Source organism: Vicugna pacos, chromosome 20, assembly GCF_048564905.1.
Source record: "Vicugna pacos chromosome 20, VicPac4, whole genome shotgun sequence".
Classification (NCBI taxonomy): Eukaryota; Metazoa; Chordata; class Mammalia; order Artiodactyla; family Camelidae; genus Vicugna; species Vicugna pacos.
In genome coordinates, this window is record NC_133006.1 from 29,057,762 (window position 1) to 29,081,518 (window position 23,757).

General features: G+C 39.5%; 2 protein-coding genes across 2 annotated transcripts in view; both read right to left on the reverse strand.

The window, feature by feature from the left end:
* Positions 1–23,757, reverse strand: part of LOC116284472 (uncharacterized) — a 943,500-nt gene that overhangs the window by 277,829 nt on the left and 641,914 nt on the right. The window lies entirely within an intron of this gene.
* Positions 7,354–9,281, reverse strand: HDGFL1 (HDGF like 1). Its single transcript, XM_006220447.3, is given in 3 exon segments — positions 7,354–8,900; positions 8,902–9,161; positions 9,164–9,281. Coding segments are annotated over 3 exon segments (834 nt in total). The 3' UTR covers positions 7,354–8,444.

Consider the following 23,757-nt stretch of genomic DNA (forward strand, 5'->3'; position numbering starts at 1 on the left):
CATCCTACTTTGCTGGTAGGAATATAAATTAGTGCAGCCACTATAGAAAGCAGTATGGAGGTTCCTTTAAAAAATTAAAAATTGAGTTCCCATATGATGTAGCAATCCCATTCCTGGGCACATATCCAGAGAAAACTCTAATTCAAAAAGATACATGCACACCAATGTTCAAAGCAGCACTATTTACAATAGCCAAGACATGGAAGTAAACTAAATGTCCATTGACAGATGACTAGATAAAGAAGATGTGGTATATATGTACAATGGAATATTACTCAGCCATAAAAATAATGAAATAATGCCATTTGCAGCAACAAGGATGGACCTAGAGATTATCATACTAAGTGAAGTCAGAGAAAGACAAATAGCATATGATATCACTTATATATGGAATCTAAAGTATGATACAAATGAACTTACTTACAAAACACAGACTCACAGACATAGAAAACAAACTTACGGTTACCAAAGGGGGAAGTGGGGAGGAGAATAAATTAGGAGTTTGGGATTAGCAGATACAAACTACCATATCTAAAATAAACAACAAGGTCCTATGCTAAATCACAAGGAGATATATTCAATATCCTGTTATAAACCATAATGGAAAAGAATATGAAAAAGAACATATATATACGTGTGTGTGTATAACTGAATCACTATGCTATACACCAGAAACTCACACAACATTGTAAATCAACTACACTTCAATTTTAAAAAGGGTTTAATTTGAAATTGGCCATAGATTCCTAAGAGCCTTACAATATCTCAAGTTTAAATTTAACATAGTTGAAAACATATGTTCCTCACCTAGTCATTCTCTGATCATGTCTGATATTATCGCAGCCTGAAATCATCATTGTATTTACTCCTGGTTTATTTGTCTGTTTTTCCCGCAGAACAGAAGCTTCCTCCGGGTGGATAGCTTGTCTGTCTCACTTGCTGCTCTGTCCCCAGTGTCTCCACAGCCCAAAGACAGTTTCTCCCTCTAACAAACCCAAAACTGTGAAAGCAAAGCTGCTATTTCATTGTGTATCATTCAGCTGATTTTAATTTTTACAAGAAAAAAAAAAGTGACTCTCGTACCTGGAAGGGTGATGCTTATCTTTTTCTATTTTGGCTTTGTTTTAAAGGCTGTCTGAGGTGTAGTCATCAAAGTATCCACTGACTGAAATCAGTGCTTTCGCCCTGACCTCTCAGGGTGAAAACAAGGACAAAAAGAAAAGAATACAAGTTGATGGTAAGCACGGGCGGAAATACACAGGTGGCCATGGAGAGGTATGTGAAGTAGCCGCACCGAGGGCAAAACGAATGATGGACACTTTCTGACTATCAGAAGAATCACAAGTGGAAGGGAAAAAGCAGGTCTTGTTGACAAGTGACAAGTGGTGAGAATGTAGCTGAGCTGAACATAGTTTCTAATAAAGTGTTAAGTAGATTACCCAGAGAGGTGGATAATAACTGCACTAAAGAGTTGGCCAGAGTGCAGGGAGGAAAAAGATGCAAACGCAAAATTAAGTGACACTTGGTAAATCACAGGGGACATGAAACCTGAGAGAGTTTCTGGAAAGAATGGTCAATCCCTCGTAACACTCCAATGTCTTTTAGTAATCGAATTGGGAAGCTCATTAAAATTATGTGTGAAGAGATAGATACTCTGGCAAAAAAGACAAGGGAGCAGAGACATAAGCGCAGCAATACAATGACTGTATCTGCAGATGAAAAACAGCAGGACTATACAGTACTGGAGGAGATGCACTTAAGAAATACCCACTGGAAAACGGTGAGTGAATTCTAGGGAAATAACAGGAGCCATCAAACTGGCCACAGGAGGGATGAGTCAGGCCCCAAAAGAGAAATATTTAAAATTGGATATGCTTGCATAAAATAACTCAGCCAACAGTCGGGGAATTTAAAGAAATGATTTAAAGTGCAATATGAGGAAATGCGAGGATAAGATTTCAGTTTCTCTCCATGTACGGACAGAGTAAACATAGAATATCACGACAGGGAAGCTGCTACTTTTTTTTTTCCTGAGTGGACCATTTTCTGTATTCATAGAGAAGAGCCACCTATCATCACAAAGGAAATACCACTGTGAAAATCGGCAATTCAGGAGTTACGGTGTTTACTATAGTCAATATATGATCAACATTGTGCAACCACTACCAATAAGTGGGTTGTAACGCATCCAAAATCAACAAGCAAATTTAATTTACTAAGGAGTACCTATAAAATAAGTTCAAATTATGGAAGCCATACTCCTATTCTGATTTGTATTTTCTTATCTTTTCACTGAGGAGATAATCTCTTCATGAAAGACTTGAAGGTATCTAGCTCTTACGAAAAATTAAATGAAAGTCATATACTTCTGTCACCTGCCCCCCCCTTTTTTAACAGTAATACTGTCCCTTAGATAAGCTTCTAATCAGAACCTGAGATGCTTCTTCACTTTTCAGGGCTGCATACTATTCCAATACATGGTCAAACTCACTGCAAATACATACATACACCAATGAACCTTGAAGTTAATTCCAAACTTTTGCTATCACAGCACTGTAATGAAAAAATCTTACATATATGCAATTTTCCACACACAAGAGTATATTTGTAGCATAAATTCCCAGATAGACGCCCTCCATAGAACTTTGCTGAGACTATTAAGGATGGTGGAGGGTCACCAGATGGAGTATTGCAAGAACCAAAGGATAAAATAAAACTTATTCTGCCACCTTAATATTGGGAAGCAGTGGAATCATGCAAGCAAAACAGGAAGGAGTGGTAACATCAGACAGAGGCCTCCAGCATTTCCTAAATAGAAGTGATAAGTTGAGCACTAATTATTTCAAATTGGATGGTTAGTTCTCTGGACTACATGGAAGGGAAGTGAATTTCTGTGTATAGCATGCCACTTTTGTGCTGAGTACTGTTTGACATCTTAACATATATGAGCTATTTTGCTTCACACAACAAACCTGTCATATCAAAATCATTATCACAACTTTTAACTGAGGGAAACTGAGATCACATGGTTCTCAAATAGTGGAGCCAGAAATTGAATCTAAGTCTGGGTGGCTCCCAATTCAGATGCCATCAAGGGGTTTTCTACACTAAAGGAAGTTGATCATGAAGAGTCAAGTTATTAAAGAGAAAATAGAACATAAGGAGCTGGGTTTATTGTGTTCAACATGCTTACTCACACTGACTCAGATGGTCACACTGGATAATTTGATTTATCCCTCTTGGGCTTCAGTCTTGTGAAAGTTTGTCATTTTATGAAACCAGCATCTACATACATACATACATACACACACACAGACACACACACACACACACACACACAAAATAACCTTATTTTATCAATGATATACACCATTAAAAAAAAATCCTCAGGCTCCTCTTACTGTGTTTTATTAGGCATGACAAAATTCCCTGAGTTTTCCTAGGAGGGCTCCTCATCCCTAGGAGAGATGAGGGTGAAGAAGAACAAAAGGATTTAGTCATTCATTTATTTATTTCCTTATTAGCCACCATTTATTAAATGCCTGATGTGAACCAGGTGCCTTGCTAGGTTCTTAGAATAAGCAAAATGATCATAGTTCCTATCTGCATAGGCAGTACAATCTATTGGTTGATACAGACCAGTAAAGGGACTGGAGAGAGATGGAAGAGATGTGGATAAGAGAGTAGAGGAGATAGAAATGGAGTAAGGAAAGCTGGGGTCTTACGAGAACACAGTGGACTGATGCTTAATTCTGAAGCAGTAATTTAGGGGAAGGTCATCAGGGAAGAAGGGAATAGAGCTGTCAGCTTCCTGGACAGAAAAACGAACTTGTGCCTGATTGTGATTAAATCAAAGTAATTAAAAACAAGGAAGAAAACAGTGCTCCCCAACGGCCCACAGTCCTCGGGCACTGACCACACCCCAGGACAGGAAGTGGGTGGAGTCTGGTACTCTCTGAACCCCACACCAAAGACTTGGCCACACTGTGACTAGCACTGCCCTTGATCAACATAGGCCCCAAGCAGCCCCTGGCCATCTGGAGCCTTTCACCATGACCTCTCCCGTGTATCCTCTGGCATTCTCAAGACCATTTCAGTGATGCTGAAGTTTACGTGGAAAATCAGACTGCAAAGAGAAAGCTGTCTGAGGTCAGTTACTCTAGAAAACCCCTTGAGAGGTCTCTATTTTAGCGATCTCAAAGCCTAACATGGTCAATCTTTCCACCAGGCGTAGGAAAGAGAAGCATTTATATGTAAGCCAAAGAGCTGGCTTGTGAGAATGGGGCCATATTGTGTGGTGAATAGATCCCATTCCTTTAAGTACATTAAATTCTTAGAGATGTCTACAACAAGTGAGTTGTCGACACCGTAAGAGACAGAAGGAAGGACAGATCCAAGTTCTCCTTGGCATACTTATACTTAATTGCTGTAAATCTGGGCCAAATGGTTGATCCGTGACTCCTGTCTGAAGAAGACATCAACAAGAGAGTTCTCCTGCCTACCTGAGGGCTGAAGCATTGTGAAAATGATGCTCCATTTTACATGGTTTAACAGATGACTCAAATATTGGGAAAACCTGAATAAAATAAACAGCATTACTTTGGCATCAGAAAGTGATTTCTCTGGCTCTCTGAGAATTGTCAATGCTCTTCAAGTCAACTGATGTAGGAAGCTACTTACGTGGACACAAAATCACACCAACCTGCACATGTCCTTAGTCTATGGGCCAGTTTACACTGCCTCCCAGTTTTCAGAGTTAGAATGTATTCAACCTCACATATGACTTTTACTCCATCACCATGATTATAAGGAGTATTTGACAGCAGACTTTCACGCTTTTAGGAAATATCTATTGTGAGCTTATTACGGCGTGTTTTGGGAATAAGCAGAATACGATCAGTATGAGCATAAAGTGCTACAGAAACACGGAAGGTGGCTCCTACCTTGCTGGCCAGGCTCAGAGGGGGAGGCAGCTCTGTCTAAACACAAGGAGCAGCATGTGTGCTTAGCACGTGCGGCAGAAGCTTTTCTTTGACAAGAGTGTTGAAAGTCAAGTGAAGGTGCCCTAGGCCCTGACTACTACATTTTCAGGAAACATAAAAGGGAGGTATGAACCGGAAGAATCTGCACCACGAGTGATAATTTGTAGAGCGGGTGAGAGTTGGAAGAAAGAAACAAAACTTACAAGCCTCAGTGGCATCTCAGTCCCTTGACAAAGTGACATGACCAGTGATGTTTGTGTGAAATATCAACTACTTGGGACAGCCTTACAGAAACCAATGCGCTAAATGTGTCTGCAGGTCATGCACCGACAGTGTGACACACGTTTACATGCAATGCTTAAACACGATCTTCAGAACCCTCATGAACACAGCTGGATCCCCCCAACACAGCACAGCATGTGCAAGAGGCCAGGCGGTGCTCTTTGTTCAGTAAAGTAACTAATTCTTGATTAGTAATTTTGTCGCTGAGACATATTGTTCAGAAGAAAACAAAAAATGGCACTGGAATTACGGGGAATTTTTAAATCAAAGAAATTCTTTAGCAAACAGCATCTTTTTAGTCCACTCAAAACATCTTTTGGCCACCAGAGCATACATACAGAGTCTACTGCCCAAAGAGGGCTGAGAACACTGATTTCTCAAGTTTCCCTTTCTTTACTGGGTTTTAGTTGTGTTCCCTAACTCTGTGACTCGTTCTGTAGGTGTACTATTAGCCAGATCACCACTTTCACTACCATATTATAGTCACCAAGAAAGCACATGTGTGCGATGCTCTCTAATAAACCCCAACTTTTTCTATCTTTAAGATTAGAAACAAAAAGAGGAAGGAAGAAATAATACAAAGAGAAGAACTCAAATGGTAATAATTTCATTTTCTATCTTTCAGGTTATTGAATCATTTCAGAAGACATACCTCCATAAAGAAAACCTTATCAAAATCACAGGCCTGCCTGTGGCAAACATACCAATCCACATTCAGACTTCCTATAGTCACAAACTTCTTGAAACACACTGAAGGTGCCATTGTCCTCATCATTTCACAAAGTCATTTACGACAGAACAATTCTAACAACTGTCAGGTGCCCCAAATGTTTTTTATTATTAATTTATTTTTACACACCCACAAGTAATGTTAGCTAACATATTCTTTGCCATACAAATTTCTCAATGTTCACGTCAAACTAGGAGAGGAGAGTAAGGACTCTCATTTTATTCAGTAGGAAGTTCTAAACAATAGGAAACAGTAAAATAGAATAAAACATAGCACCTATGATTCAGAATGAGAAAGATGTGCACCTTTGAATTTTGGTTCAACTTCTAGCTGCCTGACCTTGGGAAAATTACTTATCAACTCTGAACTTCAGTTTCCTCAGCTTTGAAATAGAGATCATAGTAGGTACTTAATAGGGCAGTTGTATTAATAAAGACTTCAAGTGTAGAACATAGTATATGGCCTGGCTCACTTTAGAGACGCAATATTTGTTACTCTCCTGCTTACCTGTTATTACTACTAAAATAACATTTTTTTTAAACTTCTGATTTCATGGTTAGTGCTTTTCTGAATGTGCAATTCAGGGGACACAGAGTAGACTTGGATCAGCAAAATTTGTATTTGAATTCTGCGTGTTCTGTAAAGTGCAAGAAAAGCCACTTAACCTCTCTGAACCAGAGCTGTTTCTAAGGGGGAAGTGTGACGAACGCCTCCCTTGCTGGATTATTACAACGACTGAACAAAGCCATTCTTCCGTGTGCACGGTACACATTCATTCAACAGTAACTCCTAGTAGTAATATGATTGCCAATAGCAGTAGTTGAAAAGCAAGGAATCATCTGATTTATATGCCTTGGAATAAAATAATACTATCTTACACAGGGATGGAAAAATAGGATTGTCTTCAGTCGCCAGCCCTACTGGTTAGTGATGGTCTGGCATGTTCTGTAAGGAGGACTCAGTATTTACTACATCTCTGCATGCATACAGTGTTGGATGAATACAGAAACTGAAACCCAGCATGCAATTATCATTAAGTGGACCCAAACAGCCCCAGATACTTGCACCAAGCACTGAAAAGACACAAAATATTCTGTAGATACCAATTTTAAGAACTGGAAATAGAAAGCAACTCCCTTTTCTTCTTGTAAAAGGTGTTGGAGGAAATAGTGACAAGATTTGGGTTAGCGGCAACAAAAGAAGAACCAATCCTCTCGCCCTTATTTTTCTCCAAACCTGTTGTCTGGCAAAGCATGCAGATAATCAGAAACTCAGCGACCATGCCAGGTGTCAGTATTTGAACATTTTAAGTTGACTTATTCCTATTCATTCTGATCAGCAGAATGAAGAGTAGACTCCTTAAGATAACAGAGGTTTATCAAAAGCAATTCTAAATATCCTGGCACATTACAGAGAATTGCTTTTTAACACAGGATGTACAGAAAACAGGAGCATTACACGTAAGAGTCAATTCTTCAGAAACCAAAGGAACAGACCTGAGATTTGTTTAAAGTATTCAATGGGTTTTATTTCCTAGAACTGAAAGAATTCAGACCTAAACTTCCAAAGCTACAGTCAATCATTTTTCATCGGAGCCCAAGGGAGAAAGGTGGGGTGGAAGACACAAAAGATGAAAAAGGCAGAGAGAGACCACTAGGAAGGGGTGGGGAGGGGCCGCTTATTTCCCTCTGTCTTCTCAGTCCGTTACATGTCAGGTCCGGTGACAATACTGTGGGGAGCAGGCTGGGGAATCGGATGGGAAATGACACTGCAAAGAAACACCAACGCCTTAACTCTTCTACTAAGCCATCAAACCCCAAATAGTAAAAGAACTTCCTAGTTCATCTCAGAAATGCAGGAAGCACGGAAGGGCCAGGAGTGGAAGCTTACGACCTCAGGGTGACCTGGAGGCTGTGGGAAGAGGGAAAGGGGTGGCCACGGGTCTTCCCAGAACATCCCAGGTGGCTCTAAAGATCTAAATGGGGACAGACGCCCCTCAACGACCCAATCCTAAAAGACAGGCAAAGCTGAGCTTACAACCTCACAAACAAATTGGAAATGCCCAAATTATGTGATGAAAAACTACAGCTCCATGAACTCCCTGGGTCAGCAAAAGGGAGGCCCTTCCCCATGAACTGTCCCACTTTCTCAGAATCTAGGCCGCTGATACAGTAGGTCTGGGAGGAGTGGACAAGAGCTCAGGAAGATGCCACTCTCCCGTGCCCCACCCCCACCAACGACAGTTTGAGGGTTGCCCCCTCCAGGCCCCTGGAAGTGTCCCCTGCTCCTTATCTTCCACCCCTTCCAAAACTCCTACCCCTGAGTCCAATGCACAGCTCCAGAATGCCTGGGGGGAGGGACAGAGGGATGTCCGGAAGTGGAAACAGATGGTCCAGGCCCCAGCAGAAGCCTCGGGAAGCAGTTCTGGGCAGGGAAGGGTCATGGTGGTCTCATCTCATCCCAGGAAGCAGAGGCCCTGACTCAGAGCCCAGGGGTGTGGGCGCACAGGGTGAGGGCCTGGTGGCCTGCCCCTTCCGGGTCGATCCCCCAGGGCCAGGCGTGCAGTGGGAAAGTGGGTGAGGAGAGTGCGGGGGGGGGGGGGGGGAGGCTGTCCCAGTTTGCAGACAATGGCCAGTTTCCCCAGTTAACAGCCAGGCCACAGCAGGAACCGGGCAGGGGTTCTTCTTGAAACTTTGGTGACTACCAGCTCTAGAAGCCTCAGACGCCTGGGCCCTCCGCCTCTCTCTCGGCAGCCTCTTCCTCCGGCTCCGGCTCGTCCCGCAGGAGGGGCTCGGCTCAGACACAGGGCTGTGATTCCTCTCTGGGTCATTTGGGGTTCTCTTCAGCGGCTGAATCTCGTCCTCCTCCGCCGGCAGGTGGATGCCGGGTTCCCCCCTGCTCGGCCCCATGGCCGCCGCCGTCTGTGGGGCTCTTCGGGTCCCCGCCGTCCTCGGTGGCCTAGGGCTCGGGCTCAGGCCCCTCGGCGCAGCTCTTCTCTCGGGCGAACAGGTAATCGGAAGCCTGGACGGTGGAGTTGTTCTCCATCTCCCACAGCCCCTCGCTGAACCCCCTCCTCCTGCTGGGTTTGCCGAACTTCTCCTTGGACTCCTCATACGGGAAGAGATGCTTGGGGCCCAGGAAGGCCGTCTCGTGGGTCCCGAAGAAAACACTTGGTAGCGGTTGCCTTCGGCCGTATGCTGGATCCTGGCCGGCCAGTGGGCGTAGCCCTTTAACTTGGCGAACACCAGGTCCCCGCTCTTGTACCCGTTTCGGCAGAACCGTTACATGGCTGAGGACCCAGCCTCAGCGGCGGCGGGAAAGAGCAACCCCCAACGGCGCGCGAGGACAGCGGCTGCTGGGCTTGGGTGGCACGCGGCCCCTCCTCGAGGGGGCCCCAGGCGCGCACCGCAGGGCCACAATGCTCGGGCGCACTGAGAAGGTTCTAGTGCGAAGAGTGAAGAGTGCATTATCTCTGAGACCTGAAGCCTGTTTGGACCAACCATTCATGCCAGGGTTTCTAAAAAGGTAAGAGGGGAGAGCTTGGGTGTCCCAGGTGGCGGTTGTGCTGACAGTGGTCCTGTGCAAATCGATCGCTAGGGCACCTGGGCCGTGAAACTGGCATTGTTTGACTGTGAGCCTGAGTGGCCCAGAAAGGGGCAGATGGGACAGCGTGACAAGAAAATGCAGTGACACAATTAGCACACATTTCGGTGAAACTAGTAACAGACTAGTGCAAACCTGCAGTATCCCTTGGGACCACTAATCTGCTCATACAGAAAACTCCACTCTTGCCTCCGGAGGCAGTGATGAGATGCCTGGGCCAGTGGTTTCACCCCTTTTCTGATCTCCTTGATATCTAACACTGGAACCCTGCAAGGGGATTCAAGACCAGAGTGGAGACAAATGGATAGAGTCAACAATGTTGATGGCATGTCTAGAGTGCACATCCCTTGGGAACCAGTACCCTAAACATGTAGTACTTGGGGGGTTAGGACACAAAATGTGTATAGCAGCATCATGACCATGTCAAACCAGCCATGTCAAAATCTCCTCCTATACACAGGATGCTAGGCATAGCCTTTACCCTTCTGGTGATTCTTGAATGTTGTGAGAGATAACACTGTATGGTTATAAACGGAAAGTATGTCAAATGCTCTCAGTATCTACTTACAGAGGGGAAAGCTGGGCTTAAGAATTTGGTAGAGGTCTGCTCATATCAAATATCTTGTTGGTAACTAGACCTTTCTGAGGGCTACAGACTAAAAAAGCATCATCTCAGCTGAGAGACTATTTTAAGAATAGACTTTCCTCCTTAACTGATATTTATGGGAGTTTCCATGTAACTGCAGTTGTTACACAATTGTCTACATAGTTTTTGAGTCCTGTTAGCTAGCTGTAAGCTGGCACTCTGAAACCTAGCCAAATTTATCATAATACTGCTCTTGGCTATTATGACAAAGACCTTTCAATATCAATCATGTAATTAACAACAAAGTTTTTTTTTCTTTTTTTTCCCTAGTGTAACCAACAGTGACCAATGGGGCATTAGCACCATTAACCCATTTCAATACAATTCAAATCTGTTTCTGGTTTGCTGGGTTGGATCAGCCACTTTATCTCTGGGTGGTAGAGACCTGTTCTCAGCAAAAGAAGTTACCTTCTCCCAACAAAGCAAAACAAATATGATACGCTTTGTTAATTTTAAACAAGTTCTTTCAGCTCTTCTGTCAAGCCATTTTCTTTGAATGCTTATCTGTTTCACAAATATCTACAACTTTACCAGTTAACTGACACCTACAATGCATGTCCAGAAAGGGTACCTAGTTGTCCCATGGGCTCAGTCCGAAGGTGTAACCAAACCTTAAAGCCAGCTGTTTAAGTTGAGCGTGATCTTAGGCAAATGGACCACATAAGTATAAGCCAAATATCAAAAACTGGTGGGTAGCTGAATCACTGCAGGTTAACAGGTATGGATCTGAGGGTTAAAGCAAACAACCAAAAACCTATCAAAAAATGGAAACCAAAAGTAGGGAAATAGAGGGAAGAAAATCTAGCAGAGAAGAATCTAGATTTGCAGAAGGTAATAGATATTCTACTTGGCAAAGGAGTGTCATTTTTGTACCTCCACCCCTTGCCCACTGATTCACAGTGTGGGCCTAAGGGCTGGCACAAAAGATACTTATCTTTGAAGTCTTTAAAATATAAAGATTTCATTACAGAGAAATGCAAGCTAGTCTTCAAGTGCTAAGTCATGTTAAGAATCATGAACTTACATAAATACTGAAGGAAATCCAGGAGAAATCAACGGGAGTGTGGTTATCAGGGCAGGCTTTGGGGAAGAGTGGTAGGAGATGTAACAGAATTCTGGCATCCTTCACTTGCTTACCAGCCTTATAAGGCTGAGAATAAATACCATCTCTCTGAGCCTCTGTTACATGATCTTAGGATATTTAAAGTAATATTTAGAATTTCCCCCAGGATTGTTATATGTATTAACGAGATTATGAGTATGAAAGTTCAGACAATGGGTATAAAGTTTAATGATGTACAAACAAGTGTGATGTAGAATTACATTATGGATGGGATCAGGATATTATTATTAGGCTAAGTAGAGGAATAGATGTATCAAAAGGAGACTAGCCGTGTATAAGGACACTGAAGAATGAAGAGAAGTCATCTGCCTGCCGAATTCTATACTACACATGGAATTACATATGGAATCATACCCAGCACAACTTTTGAATGAAACAGCATAAAGGTTCTTGTTACCTGGAAATACCAGGTATTTTTTAAACAGTGTTCTTCAACTAAATTTATCACCTCATGATAACTAATTCCAAAGAGAGGAGAATAGAGGAAGGTTGAGCACAAGTTAAATGCATTTCAAGAGTTAAGACACCCCTTTCACAGACACCCCCTTCCTTTTATACCTGCATGCTCAGTGATGCAATTACAAAGCACGATCTTGGCATCTTTTACCCTTGAAACCAACTTATTCTTAAAGGTACAGTCTCTCTTTTGCTCAGTGAGGAGAGCAGTAAGTGGTGTTGATGGTGACTTGGTTAGGTTTAGATTTGACTGTTTTATAAAGAGTACTCCTGGGCAACTACAATTATTAATTTTCAGCAACTAGATCTCCACAAGCTGAAATATTTCTAACAAAATCACATGTACCAAGAACACCCATTTGTAAAAAGGACCTAATCTCAGCAGCAGCAACATACCTATCAAAACACCTCGATTCCACAACATACAACGTTTCACAGTTTCCTTTTCTGGAAAACTAATGATCGGATTTAAAAGCTGTTTGGCAACAATTATGACACACGGGCAATAAAACTAAGTAATTGTACAAGAGAGAGAATAGATATCTAATTGATGTTTTCTTGTTTAATTAGTTCTAAATTCAATTACTTTGGTGTAAACTATGATTTAAAATAAATGTAACTGTTTTCTATGTGCTTTTGTCTTCATTAGAAAATACTAGCTGCCTCCGGGTTTGTACAACAGAAGTGTTTGTACAAGGCTGGTATTTGGGGTCAAGGCTTTTCTTTTTAAAATGTTCTAGCAGACATAATTATATAGAAAATAAATCCCTTGCCCCACCACGGATAGAAAATCCACCCCCTCATCCTCCTTTCTTTAAAAGTTACAGGAGGTGAGCTAGCTCTATATTTTGTCATCTCTACATTTCATCAGTGTCCACTTAGCTGAACCTTTAAAGCCTCAGGGATTTCTGAAATCCACGGGATCTGCTGGGAGTGGGGATAAACTCAGCACCAGTGCGGATGTCCCGCAGCCAAGGGATAATGTTAAGGAATGTTCCCAAGGAGCTGCAACATTATCAACGTGAATCGCGAGTCCAGTCTGTATCTGCCTTTGATGATGGGGCTTGGGGAGAGAGAGATGAGAGTGCACATTTTCCAAGTGATATATGTGTAGCTGGTGATTTGGACCCCCTTGGCCAATCATAAATATAATGGGGTAGAGAGTAGGAGGGGGCAAGTGCAAAGATCAGAGTTGTTTGCAAAAATGCGGTTTTCGTGGCCATGGAAGGAAAATGGCCACTCCAAAATGGATAAATGTAGCTGGATAAGAATAACTACATTTCATCACACTGACTTTTGGGGGGCTTAAATTTTTTTAACTACTCTTTGGGAAAACATTTTTAATAAAATGTGTTAAATAATATGAATATTTGCTCTAATTTGAATCTTGTAATGATAATACGTATTTGAGCTCTGCCACATGAAACTATGAGTTTTTTTTTCTAATCTAATCTAATTAGCAAAGTTTAAACAAGTTATCAGTGCTGGTGAGTATTAAAAAAAATTGGGGGTTGGATGCAAATAAGAATGGTCTACTTACATAATAATTATATAATTTGATGACCATCTTCTGTGTGTTTCGAGTTTCTAAAGAATAATTTAGTGGCTGGAAAAAAGCCTACAATATAAAGTTGAGTGGAAAGACAGGACAAAATATATGCAACATAGGTAATTTATCAGCCTGTGTGAAACCCAGCTCTTTAAAGTGGGGATAATCTCAGTACCCATTTGAGAGGAAGGTTGCTTGAAATAAACAACAATATGCGCCAAGTGTGTTGCCTGGCACTTATTAAGTGTTCAGTTACTATTAGCCATTACTATTAAAGTAGCCTGTAGTAGCTCTATTTTGTTAAGTGCAATTTTTTTGAGTGTGTGATACACATTTTTTCTTGTTACTGTTATTTCAATCCTGCCTCCCTGCAAATTGTTTCTGGTTCTAATTTTAGCTTGATACTTTGCCAACGTTCCTTTAATTTTATTGTAATCATATATTTTTCCTATTTTTTGGAGGAGGTATGTTCTTTGTACAATAAAAACACTTTGTTTTTTAAAGATCCAAGATCAACAATGTCATATCTATAAGCAATTATGGAACTCGGCTTTGCAATTTCAATTTTGTACTTCTTGCCATTACATTAAAACATCATATAAATGGTTAAAATGACCAAAGTTTTCAGAAAGTCATGTTAAAGTTTTTGATGATGTAACTTCAGTCTTCACATCAATCGTTCCTCACTTTTATTTCCAATAGTCTCCTAGTTTTCAATATAATTACCAAAACATTAATCTTTGGGAATAAGTACTTTATACCACTTCTGTTTAAGGACGTCATCAGCAAATGTGCATGACGCTGAAAAGGAGGGAATTTTTAAACCAAGATGGCTACTTTTGAAGTAATGAAAATGGTATGTGGAGGTGGACAGTAAATTTGATTTTTTTCAAGCGTTTCCTATTTTATGATTACAAAATGACTTTAATTTTTCATTTAGTTTTGGTTTAGCGATGTCTGTGTTGAGTTGATGGTTATCTTTTAACCAAGGGATTATTGGAGGTGGATGACTATCTCTTTTTAAACACTTTAAAGAAATATTTGGTGCTTGGAACGGGTTACGTTTTTCTGTACTAGGGAATGTGTGTATTACTTGTTGAAATAAATAAATATTCAAAGGAGTTAAGTGGTTTTTATATACTTCAAAAACTCATACAGCGTGGACCAGAGATCAAGTAAAAGAAAATCAGGGCAGTAGAAACTCGACATAACTTTCCTAAACTAGCATTTGAGTTTAGGGAAACTTCAACAAGCAATACCTCTTTTTTTTTTTTTAAGAGTTTATTTTAAAATTGGAGTTGGTGATAAAAAGACATTTTTACATGCCTCAGTAAAATGTCCTGTATGACACGGATGATGACTCTTTGAACAAATATCATTCTCACTTTTCTCTCTGGTCACTCTTCACAGTAAAAAAGTTTTCCTCTTTGACAAAATACAGTATTTTGGATCCTCATGAAACAGTTAAACAGTTAGTTAGCATCTTAGCTCTTCAAAACCAGACATAATGAAAGCCTGCACCCTGTTCCTACTTTTGTCAAAGTAGAACCCCAGCAGGAATATATACACAATAAGCAAAACTACAAGAGAGCTACTAATTTTTAACTACCATTTATTGAGCACTTAATGCCACCCTGATGTAAGCACTTAATCTTCTCACTTCTAAAACACTTTGCTATACTGCCTTTCTCCTTTTTTTTTGGCCTGCCCACCTATTCACTGTGAGCACAATCAGCGAGGAAATATAACCTATAACCAACCAGAGAAGTTGGTTGAGAGAAAATGGAGAGAAGAATGAAGTAGATGCCAAGAAAGCAAAACTGTGACGAATAGTAAGATACCAGAAGGATCATAAAAGTGAGATGGAAAAAACTGTCAGTCCCTAAAGCAGTTCCAGTTTCCTGAGGTTTTTCCAGTTACAATTTGAGTTCAGTTTATATATATCCTTACATTAAAAACACTGCATTAAAAATAGTGTTATCAGGTATGTATGTCTTTGATGATGGAGTTTGGGGAACGAGAACTAAAGGGTGCAGATTTGATCTTAAGGGTGAGTGAGACTATGTTCCTTACCAGAAAGTCTCTCAAATGTGTTTCTTCATTAGGAACTTCAGCTGAACCTAGAACTTTTTCACGCCTCAATTATAAACAAAACAAAACAAAAACCCTGAAAAAAAAAGTCTCTCAGCACAGCAACAATTATACTTATGTGCTGTGATTGGTAGATATTTATAAAGGTAAAATGACGTTAACTACACATCAGGAAATATTGGTATAGGCATTCTATCTATCCAATATAAATTTAATAGATAAAATGTCAATTCTTTTAAAAATGTCCAGCCTTTCTTTTTCACCTAGGATATTTATAGCTGTAAACTAACTATGTGAGATAATCTTTTTTTAAGTTTTCAAAAGGGATATATTCTGAGCTTTCTACCAGCTGCCATCTTGTTTCATGATGGCTGACCAAGCTTTTTTTCTCTTTTAGTAAAAGCAAATCAATAAAGTTTTCATTGAACAGATAAATACAAAATGCTTAACTATTAAACAGAACAATGTAATATTAATTCATAATTAACTAATGACACATCGATTATAATTTTGAAATAACTGAGTTCTTTTGCCTTCGCTAATTCTGCTGCTTCACATTTTCCATATAACTGAAAAAAAAAAGATGGACACATATAGCTTTTTCATATTGTGAAAGATAATCTGGTTTTGTTCAGTTTTCTCAGTTTTTTCTTCAATTCACTTTACAGGACTCCCATGAGTGGACAGGCAGTTTGTAGGCTGCATTTGTAGAAAACAGCAAAAATTGAAATCTAGAATATAATGTATCTTTCAGGACAGCAGTTCACATTATCCAATATCTGAGTGCTTACTGTGTGGCCACCAGAAAGCTCGTGCTGAGAGAAAGACATGAGTACAGAATGTTTTAACCATACCAAGTGGTCTGTGCTATACCAAGGCTTTGATATATTCTGAAATATTATTTGTGATCTGCTATATGATCTGTTTAATAATTTATACATTATAAATATACTTGAGCAATCTTATTGTTTTGTTCAGTATTTCCATATACTTGCTAATATTTTGTCTAATTATGATAAAAATATGTTAAGATTTTCTATGGTATTTCTAGATTTGTCAGTTTACTTCATTAGGTTTGTATTTCCTTTGTGCATTTCAAGGCTCTATTATTAAGCACCTACATATTCTTTATTTTTATATTGTTTTGCTTCTCTTAGAATCTTCATTTTATTGGAATAAAATAATTGCCCTATTGAAGGTTTTTGCTTTAAATTCTACTTTGATAGTAGTATGCAGCAGCAGCTTTTTTTTATTAGCATTTGAATGTTAATAGTTCTTAATTTTAACCATTCTATGCAGTTTTGTTTAATTACACCCTTGAAACTAGTATACAGTCCTCCCACTATATGGGCAGAAGACTGGTTCCAAGACACTTCTCATCCACCTCCCCTGACACCAAAAATCCATGGACGCTTGAGTCCATAATATGAAATGGCGAGTACAGTAAGCCCCCAGTATCCCTGGTTCTACTTCCGCAGATCCAACACACTGTGGGTCGAATCTGCACATGCTGAATGCACAGATACAGAGGGCCAATGGTACAAGGTAGATTGCTTTCACTCTCATCTTTTATTAAGGGAATTTAATCTTCTTAACATGCTGAGATGCATTCTATGTCTACCATCACATTTTGTGTTGATTTATTATGTCTTCACAGGGTTTTGTTTGTTTTTTTGTTTTTATTTTTGTTTTGCTGCTTTTCTCACTTCCTGTGGACTGATAAAGTATCATAAACACCTTCATTATTTCATTATTACTGTTTTCCCTTCTGCTGGTTTGGTAACTCTTCCTTCAGCAATTAGTATTTAATATGCATACCTCTAAACTTGTCTAAAGAAGTCTATAGACTTGAGCATGTTTTAAGTAGCCGTAACCCTCAACTTTGTAATTGTCTCAAATTTCACATTTTTGAAATATTCTAATAGTTAATTTTTACAATTAGTTTATTACATGTATTCATAGCTTTTATCATTAATTTCTTACACACTCTTCCTTTACTTTCAATAAAGGAAATATGTCCGAAATTGTTATAGTGAGGATATAGTTAGTAGATAAATTCTTAGCTTTATATAAAGATATATTTATTACAATCTCATTATTAAAGAGTATATTAGTGGGGTATATAATTTATATTTAAAATTTTTAGTCCTTTAAGATTATGAAGGCATTATTCTGTACTCTTCTATCATTTATAATACTTATTCCTTTTCAGGTATCATGTCTTTCTCTTTCCCAGCTATCAAATCTCTTTATCCTTGGTATACTACAGTAACATTAAGACAGGCATGGCTATGAACTTATTTTTATTTATTATGATTTGATACTTGGTGGAGATTTTTACTCTAAGCTCATGTCAGTCTTCAATTCAGAAAATTCTTGCGTTTTTAAATAGATCCTCTCAGACACTTCTTCAGTTCTCCTCTGGAACACTTACACAAGTATGATTACCTCAGTCTCTCATATCTCTTACACATATTTTATGTCTCTACCCACTGTGTTACATTCTGTAAAATTTCTCAAAACTGTATTCCCATTTATTGATTCTTTGTGTCTCATTTAAAGGTTATCCCAGTTATAATCAATATTTAAAAACAATAGTTCTCATTTTAAGAATTTCTAATTTTTTAAATATTTACCCTCCATTATTTCATTTATGTCTATTTTGGTTTCATACTTGCTTTTTCTTTTTGTGGAGCTATTCACTTCTCTGTCCTTCAGAGCTTCCAAACACACTGATTTTAAAACCACTGATATTTTTCTCTTATTTTTATTTAAGCTGTCATGATTTCATTTCCTGCTGCCAAGTGGTGGCTTGGCTCAAGGTTACCTGGCTATAAGGCTGTCTGCTTCTTTGGGCATCTATGAGAGGCAACATTATAAACATTGTATCCCCCAAAATTAGTAAATCAGGGCTTTTTCTAACTGCCTTTTCAGTCTCAGGAAGTTCCACATGGCTGAGCAGCGAGATCAGCTCTTGAGCCCCACTGCACATAAGGGGCCATGTTTCCTTCTACCCCGCAGCAAACACCTCTTCTTGCTTCCAGCCGCAGATCCCAACAGACCTGCAGTGTTAGTGTCTCTTAACATTTTGCATTTCATTCCATTTCTGGTCTCTCAGTACATTTAGTACTTCGAAGTTATTTAATTGTGTATCTTTTATATTTTATCTGCTATTTGCCATATGTTGGATCAAAAAGGGAAGGTCTCAAAGCATGAATTTATAACATCTTAATTAGGTATCAGGAAGTTATAAAATGTCATGCCTACCTTTTCCCTTTAGCAGTCTGCAAGTTAATTGAGGAGAAAAGATTCTAACATGAAACATTCTAACATGAAACACTGAAAGAATACAACACAAATTCTAATAAATATAAAAACTTGTATGCATTTATACAAAAATAGTCAGAGGAGACTTTTTGAATGGGGCAGGAGGCATGGAGGATTTTCTTAAGGAATGAGTAAGATTTGAAAGGACAGGAAATATAGTTTAAGTACCTTGCATTAGTGGTGTTGACAGCTACCAAGATAGCATGTTAAACTGTAGAGCTCTGGGTACACAATCCAGTGGGAATATTGAGGGAGAATTTTATGGGGGTCCTAGCAGTTTCACATAAAAACTTGTCCTAGGAGTCATTCAATTTTGGAGAAGCTGATGCAAGAGGCGAATATATGTGCACCTATCTGTGCCCTCTAAGAAACATTAAAACTCTTAAGTACTGTGTTATTGCATTTAAAAGAATATTCTTCCAAGAAAGTATTAGCAACAACTAACTGGATCAGCATTGACTAATTTCCCAGAGAAATCCAGTATCTAAAGCTAAGTATCTTACTTCTCTCTACTTGAGTTTTCAGCTTTAAGGTATTCCACACACTTTTCACATTCTCAGAAAAGCCTAAAAATAATCACATTGCATGATGCTCCAGTAGACCTCGGATGCCTGCTAGTCAAGGCCCTTCCTAGGGGTTCATCAGGCATGCCAAGAGCCAGTGAAAGAACAGTAACAAGAGGCAGGACCTTGGCCAACAGAACCACCATTACTTAATGCCTCTGTTTACGTCTTTCTTATTCCTGCTGCCCCTAAGTCTATCCAGCTATTTTATAGAAATAATGGATATCATTGGCCCCGTGCCTTGTTAGTTCTGACAGTTAGCCTGACCCGGACTAATAACATTCCAAGTGAAGAAAAATATGCAGCTCTTCTAGTGCAGGGGAAGAGCAACTGCAGGCCTCAGCCACAGGCTTTGGCAACGCCTGCAATAAGATGACTAAATCGGTTCAAAGCTGGTGATGGGAATCAGGAGACAGGAAGATTAACCCACAAGACAGGTCTGCTTTCAGTCAGCTTGACTTTCATTTATTGCAACCCTGACATTGGAATAAACCTATTAAATATATTTTCAAAATGCAACCAAGTGGGTAAAACATGATACCTCCCTTTAAAACTCTTAATTGAATGCACCTGGTGTGGCTCTCAATTTATGCTAATGCCACACACAAGCAAGCAGGACCTAATTACCAATTAAGCAATAAAGCTGTGTATAAGAGCAAATGTCCTCTGGGTCAAGTCCATAAAAAGTGTGTGTGTGTGTGTGTGTAACATGTATGTATGTGTATATGTACTTGTATATATAAATGTAAACATACATACATACATACATACTATATTTCTTAACCTTTGTTATAATTGTCAACATGTGTTATTGAATACCAGTTTTCTAGAGGTATCTTCTATGTAGTGACCTGATCTTCCCACATGATGAGTGGAATTATTCCAATGATTATATACAAGTTTAGGGTCATTTTAAGTCTAAAACAAAGATTCCTTAAAAATGCATGAAAAATAATTGTTTCTTGCATGGTCATTGACTGAGCCCTCTCATTCCAGATGTGGCTGTGTGTAAGATCACAGACACTGCTAAGAGACTGAGTTCTGACTAAACTACCCCAATCCACCCAGTAACCCCTTCTCTAGAGAGCTGGTGTAAAAGCTCATGGTCAGAAAGCAGGGGGCTAACTTTACTTCTCTGTACTTGACACTTTTATCATCAAAACTAAGGCAACGGTGAGCCTGCTATTCATGGCTCACTATTCTCTACTGATGCAGCAGCACTAAAAAGAGAGATCTGATTATTTTTATGACTTACTCTAATTTAGGAAATTTTGCCCTTAGAATCTGAACTCTGTGGTAGGAGGTAGTTTGATTTCAGCTCAGTTCAGTTTCACAAAAATTTACTGAGCATCAACAGGCACTGGGAATACAACGATGAACTCAACTCAATCCCTGTCCCCAATGAGTGTACAGCTAAAAATACTCTCATCTAACCTTCATCTTAATAGTCACTGCATGCTTACTGCCATTGTCACAGATCACTCCTGGACTTAAACATCAATGGACACTGGTTCCAAATTGGCTGCCCAGTTTCAATTGCGTGTGAGTGGGAGAGAGGGAGGGAGGGAGGGGGGGAGGGAGGGAGAGGGGGGGAGAGAGAGAGAGAGAGGTGTGGAAAGCTGAGTTAATCTTGCTCCTTAGTCAAGAGCGTCATTATTATCAGTCTGTCAAGAGCAGTATTATGTTCTCCTCTTTATCCACACTCGATGCTAACTCTCATCTCCTTCTCCCATATATACACACATTCCAGTGTCAATTGTACAGTATTGTTTTGCTTCTGTGTTTTCATTTACATAAGTGCAGTGTGTCATCAGTCTCATTTTATCTCCTTTCCAGTAAATACTGTGTCGTCTTTGTCTTGGTGATCCATCCAAGTTATTTCATAGATGGATAGTTGGTGATCCCAACTGATACATGTTACTATGCACCACTAACCACAGCCACAATGTTTCACCTATTAATTTCTCTAGTGACAAACACCTGGATTACCTCCAATTCCACACATAAACACACACACTAACTACTATATATAAAATAGACCAAAAAAAGTTTATACTGTGTAGCACAGGGAACTATATTTAATATCTTGCACTAACCTATAATGAGAGAGAATGAAAACAAACATATGTATGTTCATGTATGACTGAACTATTATGCTGTACACCAGAAACTGACACAACATTGGAAACTGACTATACTTCAATTAAAAAGAAAAAAGAAAAAAGACAGCAAAAAAAAAGGTTTTCATTTTTGTTTACCTGCTGTGTGAGAATTTCTCTGGGATACAGAAACTACTCAAGGTATTATAAGCAAAGAGCCATTTAAGACAGAAATTATATGTTTAAAAACCAGTGGAAAGGCTAGAGAAATGAGACAAGTGAAAGCTCTCCTAGATTTCGAGGATCTAGGGATCTGAGAAAACAGCAGCTCCCTTCAGCACTGAGGTGGTGATTCCCAGGAGGACATCCAGAGGCCACTGTGGAATCCCTGCCTGCCATACCCAGGCACTTGCGGACCACTGTACGATCCGGCGTCCTCTCAGCCCTCCAAATCACCTTCAGGTGTCACTCACTGCTGAATCTTGGCCAGCAAGGAGGCCCCACAGGGAAGAACATGGAAGAAAGAGCATGTCTTTTTCCATTTTCTGGGTTGATTACCCCTAGATTTATTTTTTCTGTACTCTTTTTAAATTTATGAGAGTACTCTCCAATTCTGACTCCTCTTTTATATAGCGTTTGGTTCTTCTCTTCCCCCTCCCCCTCCTTCTCCTTCTTGAGATTTAGCTAGATTCTCTCTTCTATAATAAGCTACTACATGTCTATTCTTTCCCAAGTTTCTAAAATACTTTCTTTTCTAATGTTGTCTCCCCTCCAGTTCTTTTTCCTGGGGAATCTGTGCTCCCTTTATCTTTGCCATGTCATTTCTGTATTGTTTCAGGAGAAAATAGATAAATGTCATGTGTAAATAACTTCTTCCATGCTGGCAGGTAATTAGTTAAAATGCTTAAATGGGAGCCTTCTGGATTATGATGTTCTATTATTTGAAACAATAAAGTTGAGATAAAAATGTATGAGTACCAGTCTCTGTCTAGGAATCCATCCATCCAGCCATATTCTATTTCCTATGAATTCAGCAGTTATGTTTTTTGATGATTTCCCCCTTTAATACAATAGAATGCCAATGCTATTTTCAACCCCCGTGAGTAAAACATACTGAAATTTGCTCCAACAGTAATCTTCAAAGCTGTACACTGTGAAGAAATAAGTGCTAGAGTGAGTTTCTTGGTCATCTAGGTTATTCCCATTTAAATATCTTCAACATGGCTGCAAAGTGGATCAGAAATCTATTTTGAGTTGAGAGCCTGTCTTTGTCACACACGAATGTACTAAAATCTCCCAACTACTATGAGTTAATTTTGAGTTTATATCCAAAGGATTCTTATTTCATTCAATATTGTTCACATTTTCAAATGTCAATTTCACATACTTTCCTTCTGAATTTGCCACGGAGAGTATTATTTTGATCAGTGTTGTCAGTAGGTACCTAAACATTTTCCCTTCTTGATTGGTAGCTAACATTTTCCAACAGATTCTTTATTAGTCACAGGCTGCTTTGGTGTGTGCAGGGAAGTGTAAAGCAGTGTGGGTTCTAGATCTCACTGTCTTTTCTATTCTCTAAACTACGCTTGGCCTCAATTTTTCTAATCTGGGCAAGAAGAGGCAGGGCTAACTCACTGATTCCAGCAGGGGATGGATGTAACACACTCACTGATGAGCTAGCATGTGCATGTCTGTCAACAGCGCCTGTGACATGGATTGAAGAGTCAATCCCAGCTGCCCCACTTAGTTTTGCAACTCCCTATTTAGTTTTCCTGAGCGTAAGATGTCGTCATGTAAATTAGGGTACAGTTAAGGTAATAATAAATGTATAACAGAATTCTCACTCATATCTCTTTGAGTGTGTGAAAATTAAACGTAATGAAGTTTGCAAGGCATTTAGCTCATGCTCCAAATGCAGTAAGCACCCAGCAAACACCAGCAACAACTAGAAAATGCTGACGTTACTGCTGCATCAAAAGGGTGCACGGGGCTGCGGAGAGAAACTAATCATATAATTTATTCATTCGACATTTATTGAGCACCTCCTAAGTGCCAGATGTTGTTCTAAGCACTGATGTGATAAAATGCCTCCACCCACAGAGTTTACTTACATTTTAGTGTGAAACACAATAAAAATATGGCATGACAAATCATAATGTGATATTGATAACATCCCTTAGAGTGAAAAAGGCCTCAAAGGAAAATGAAGTAGGATAAAGGAATGCAGAACGACTGGGGATGGTGGATGTTCTTTTACACCAGGTAGCAGAGGAGGCTTCTCTGGGGAGGAGATGTTTGAGTGGACG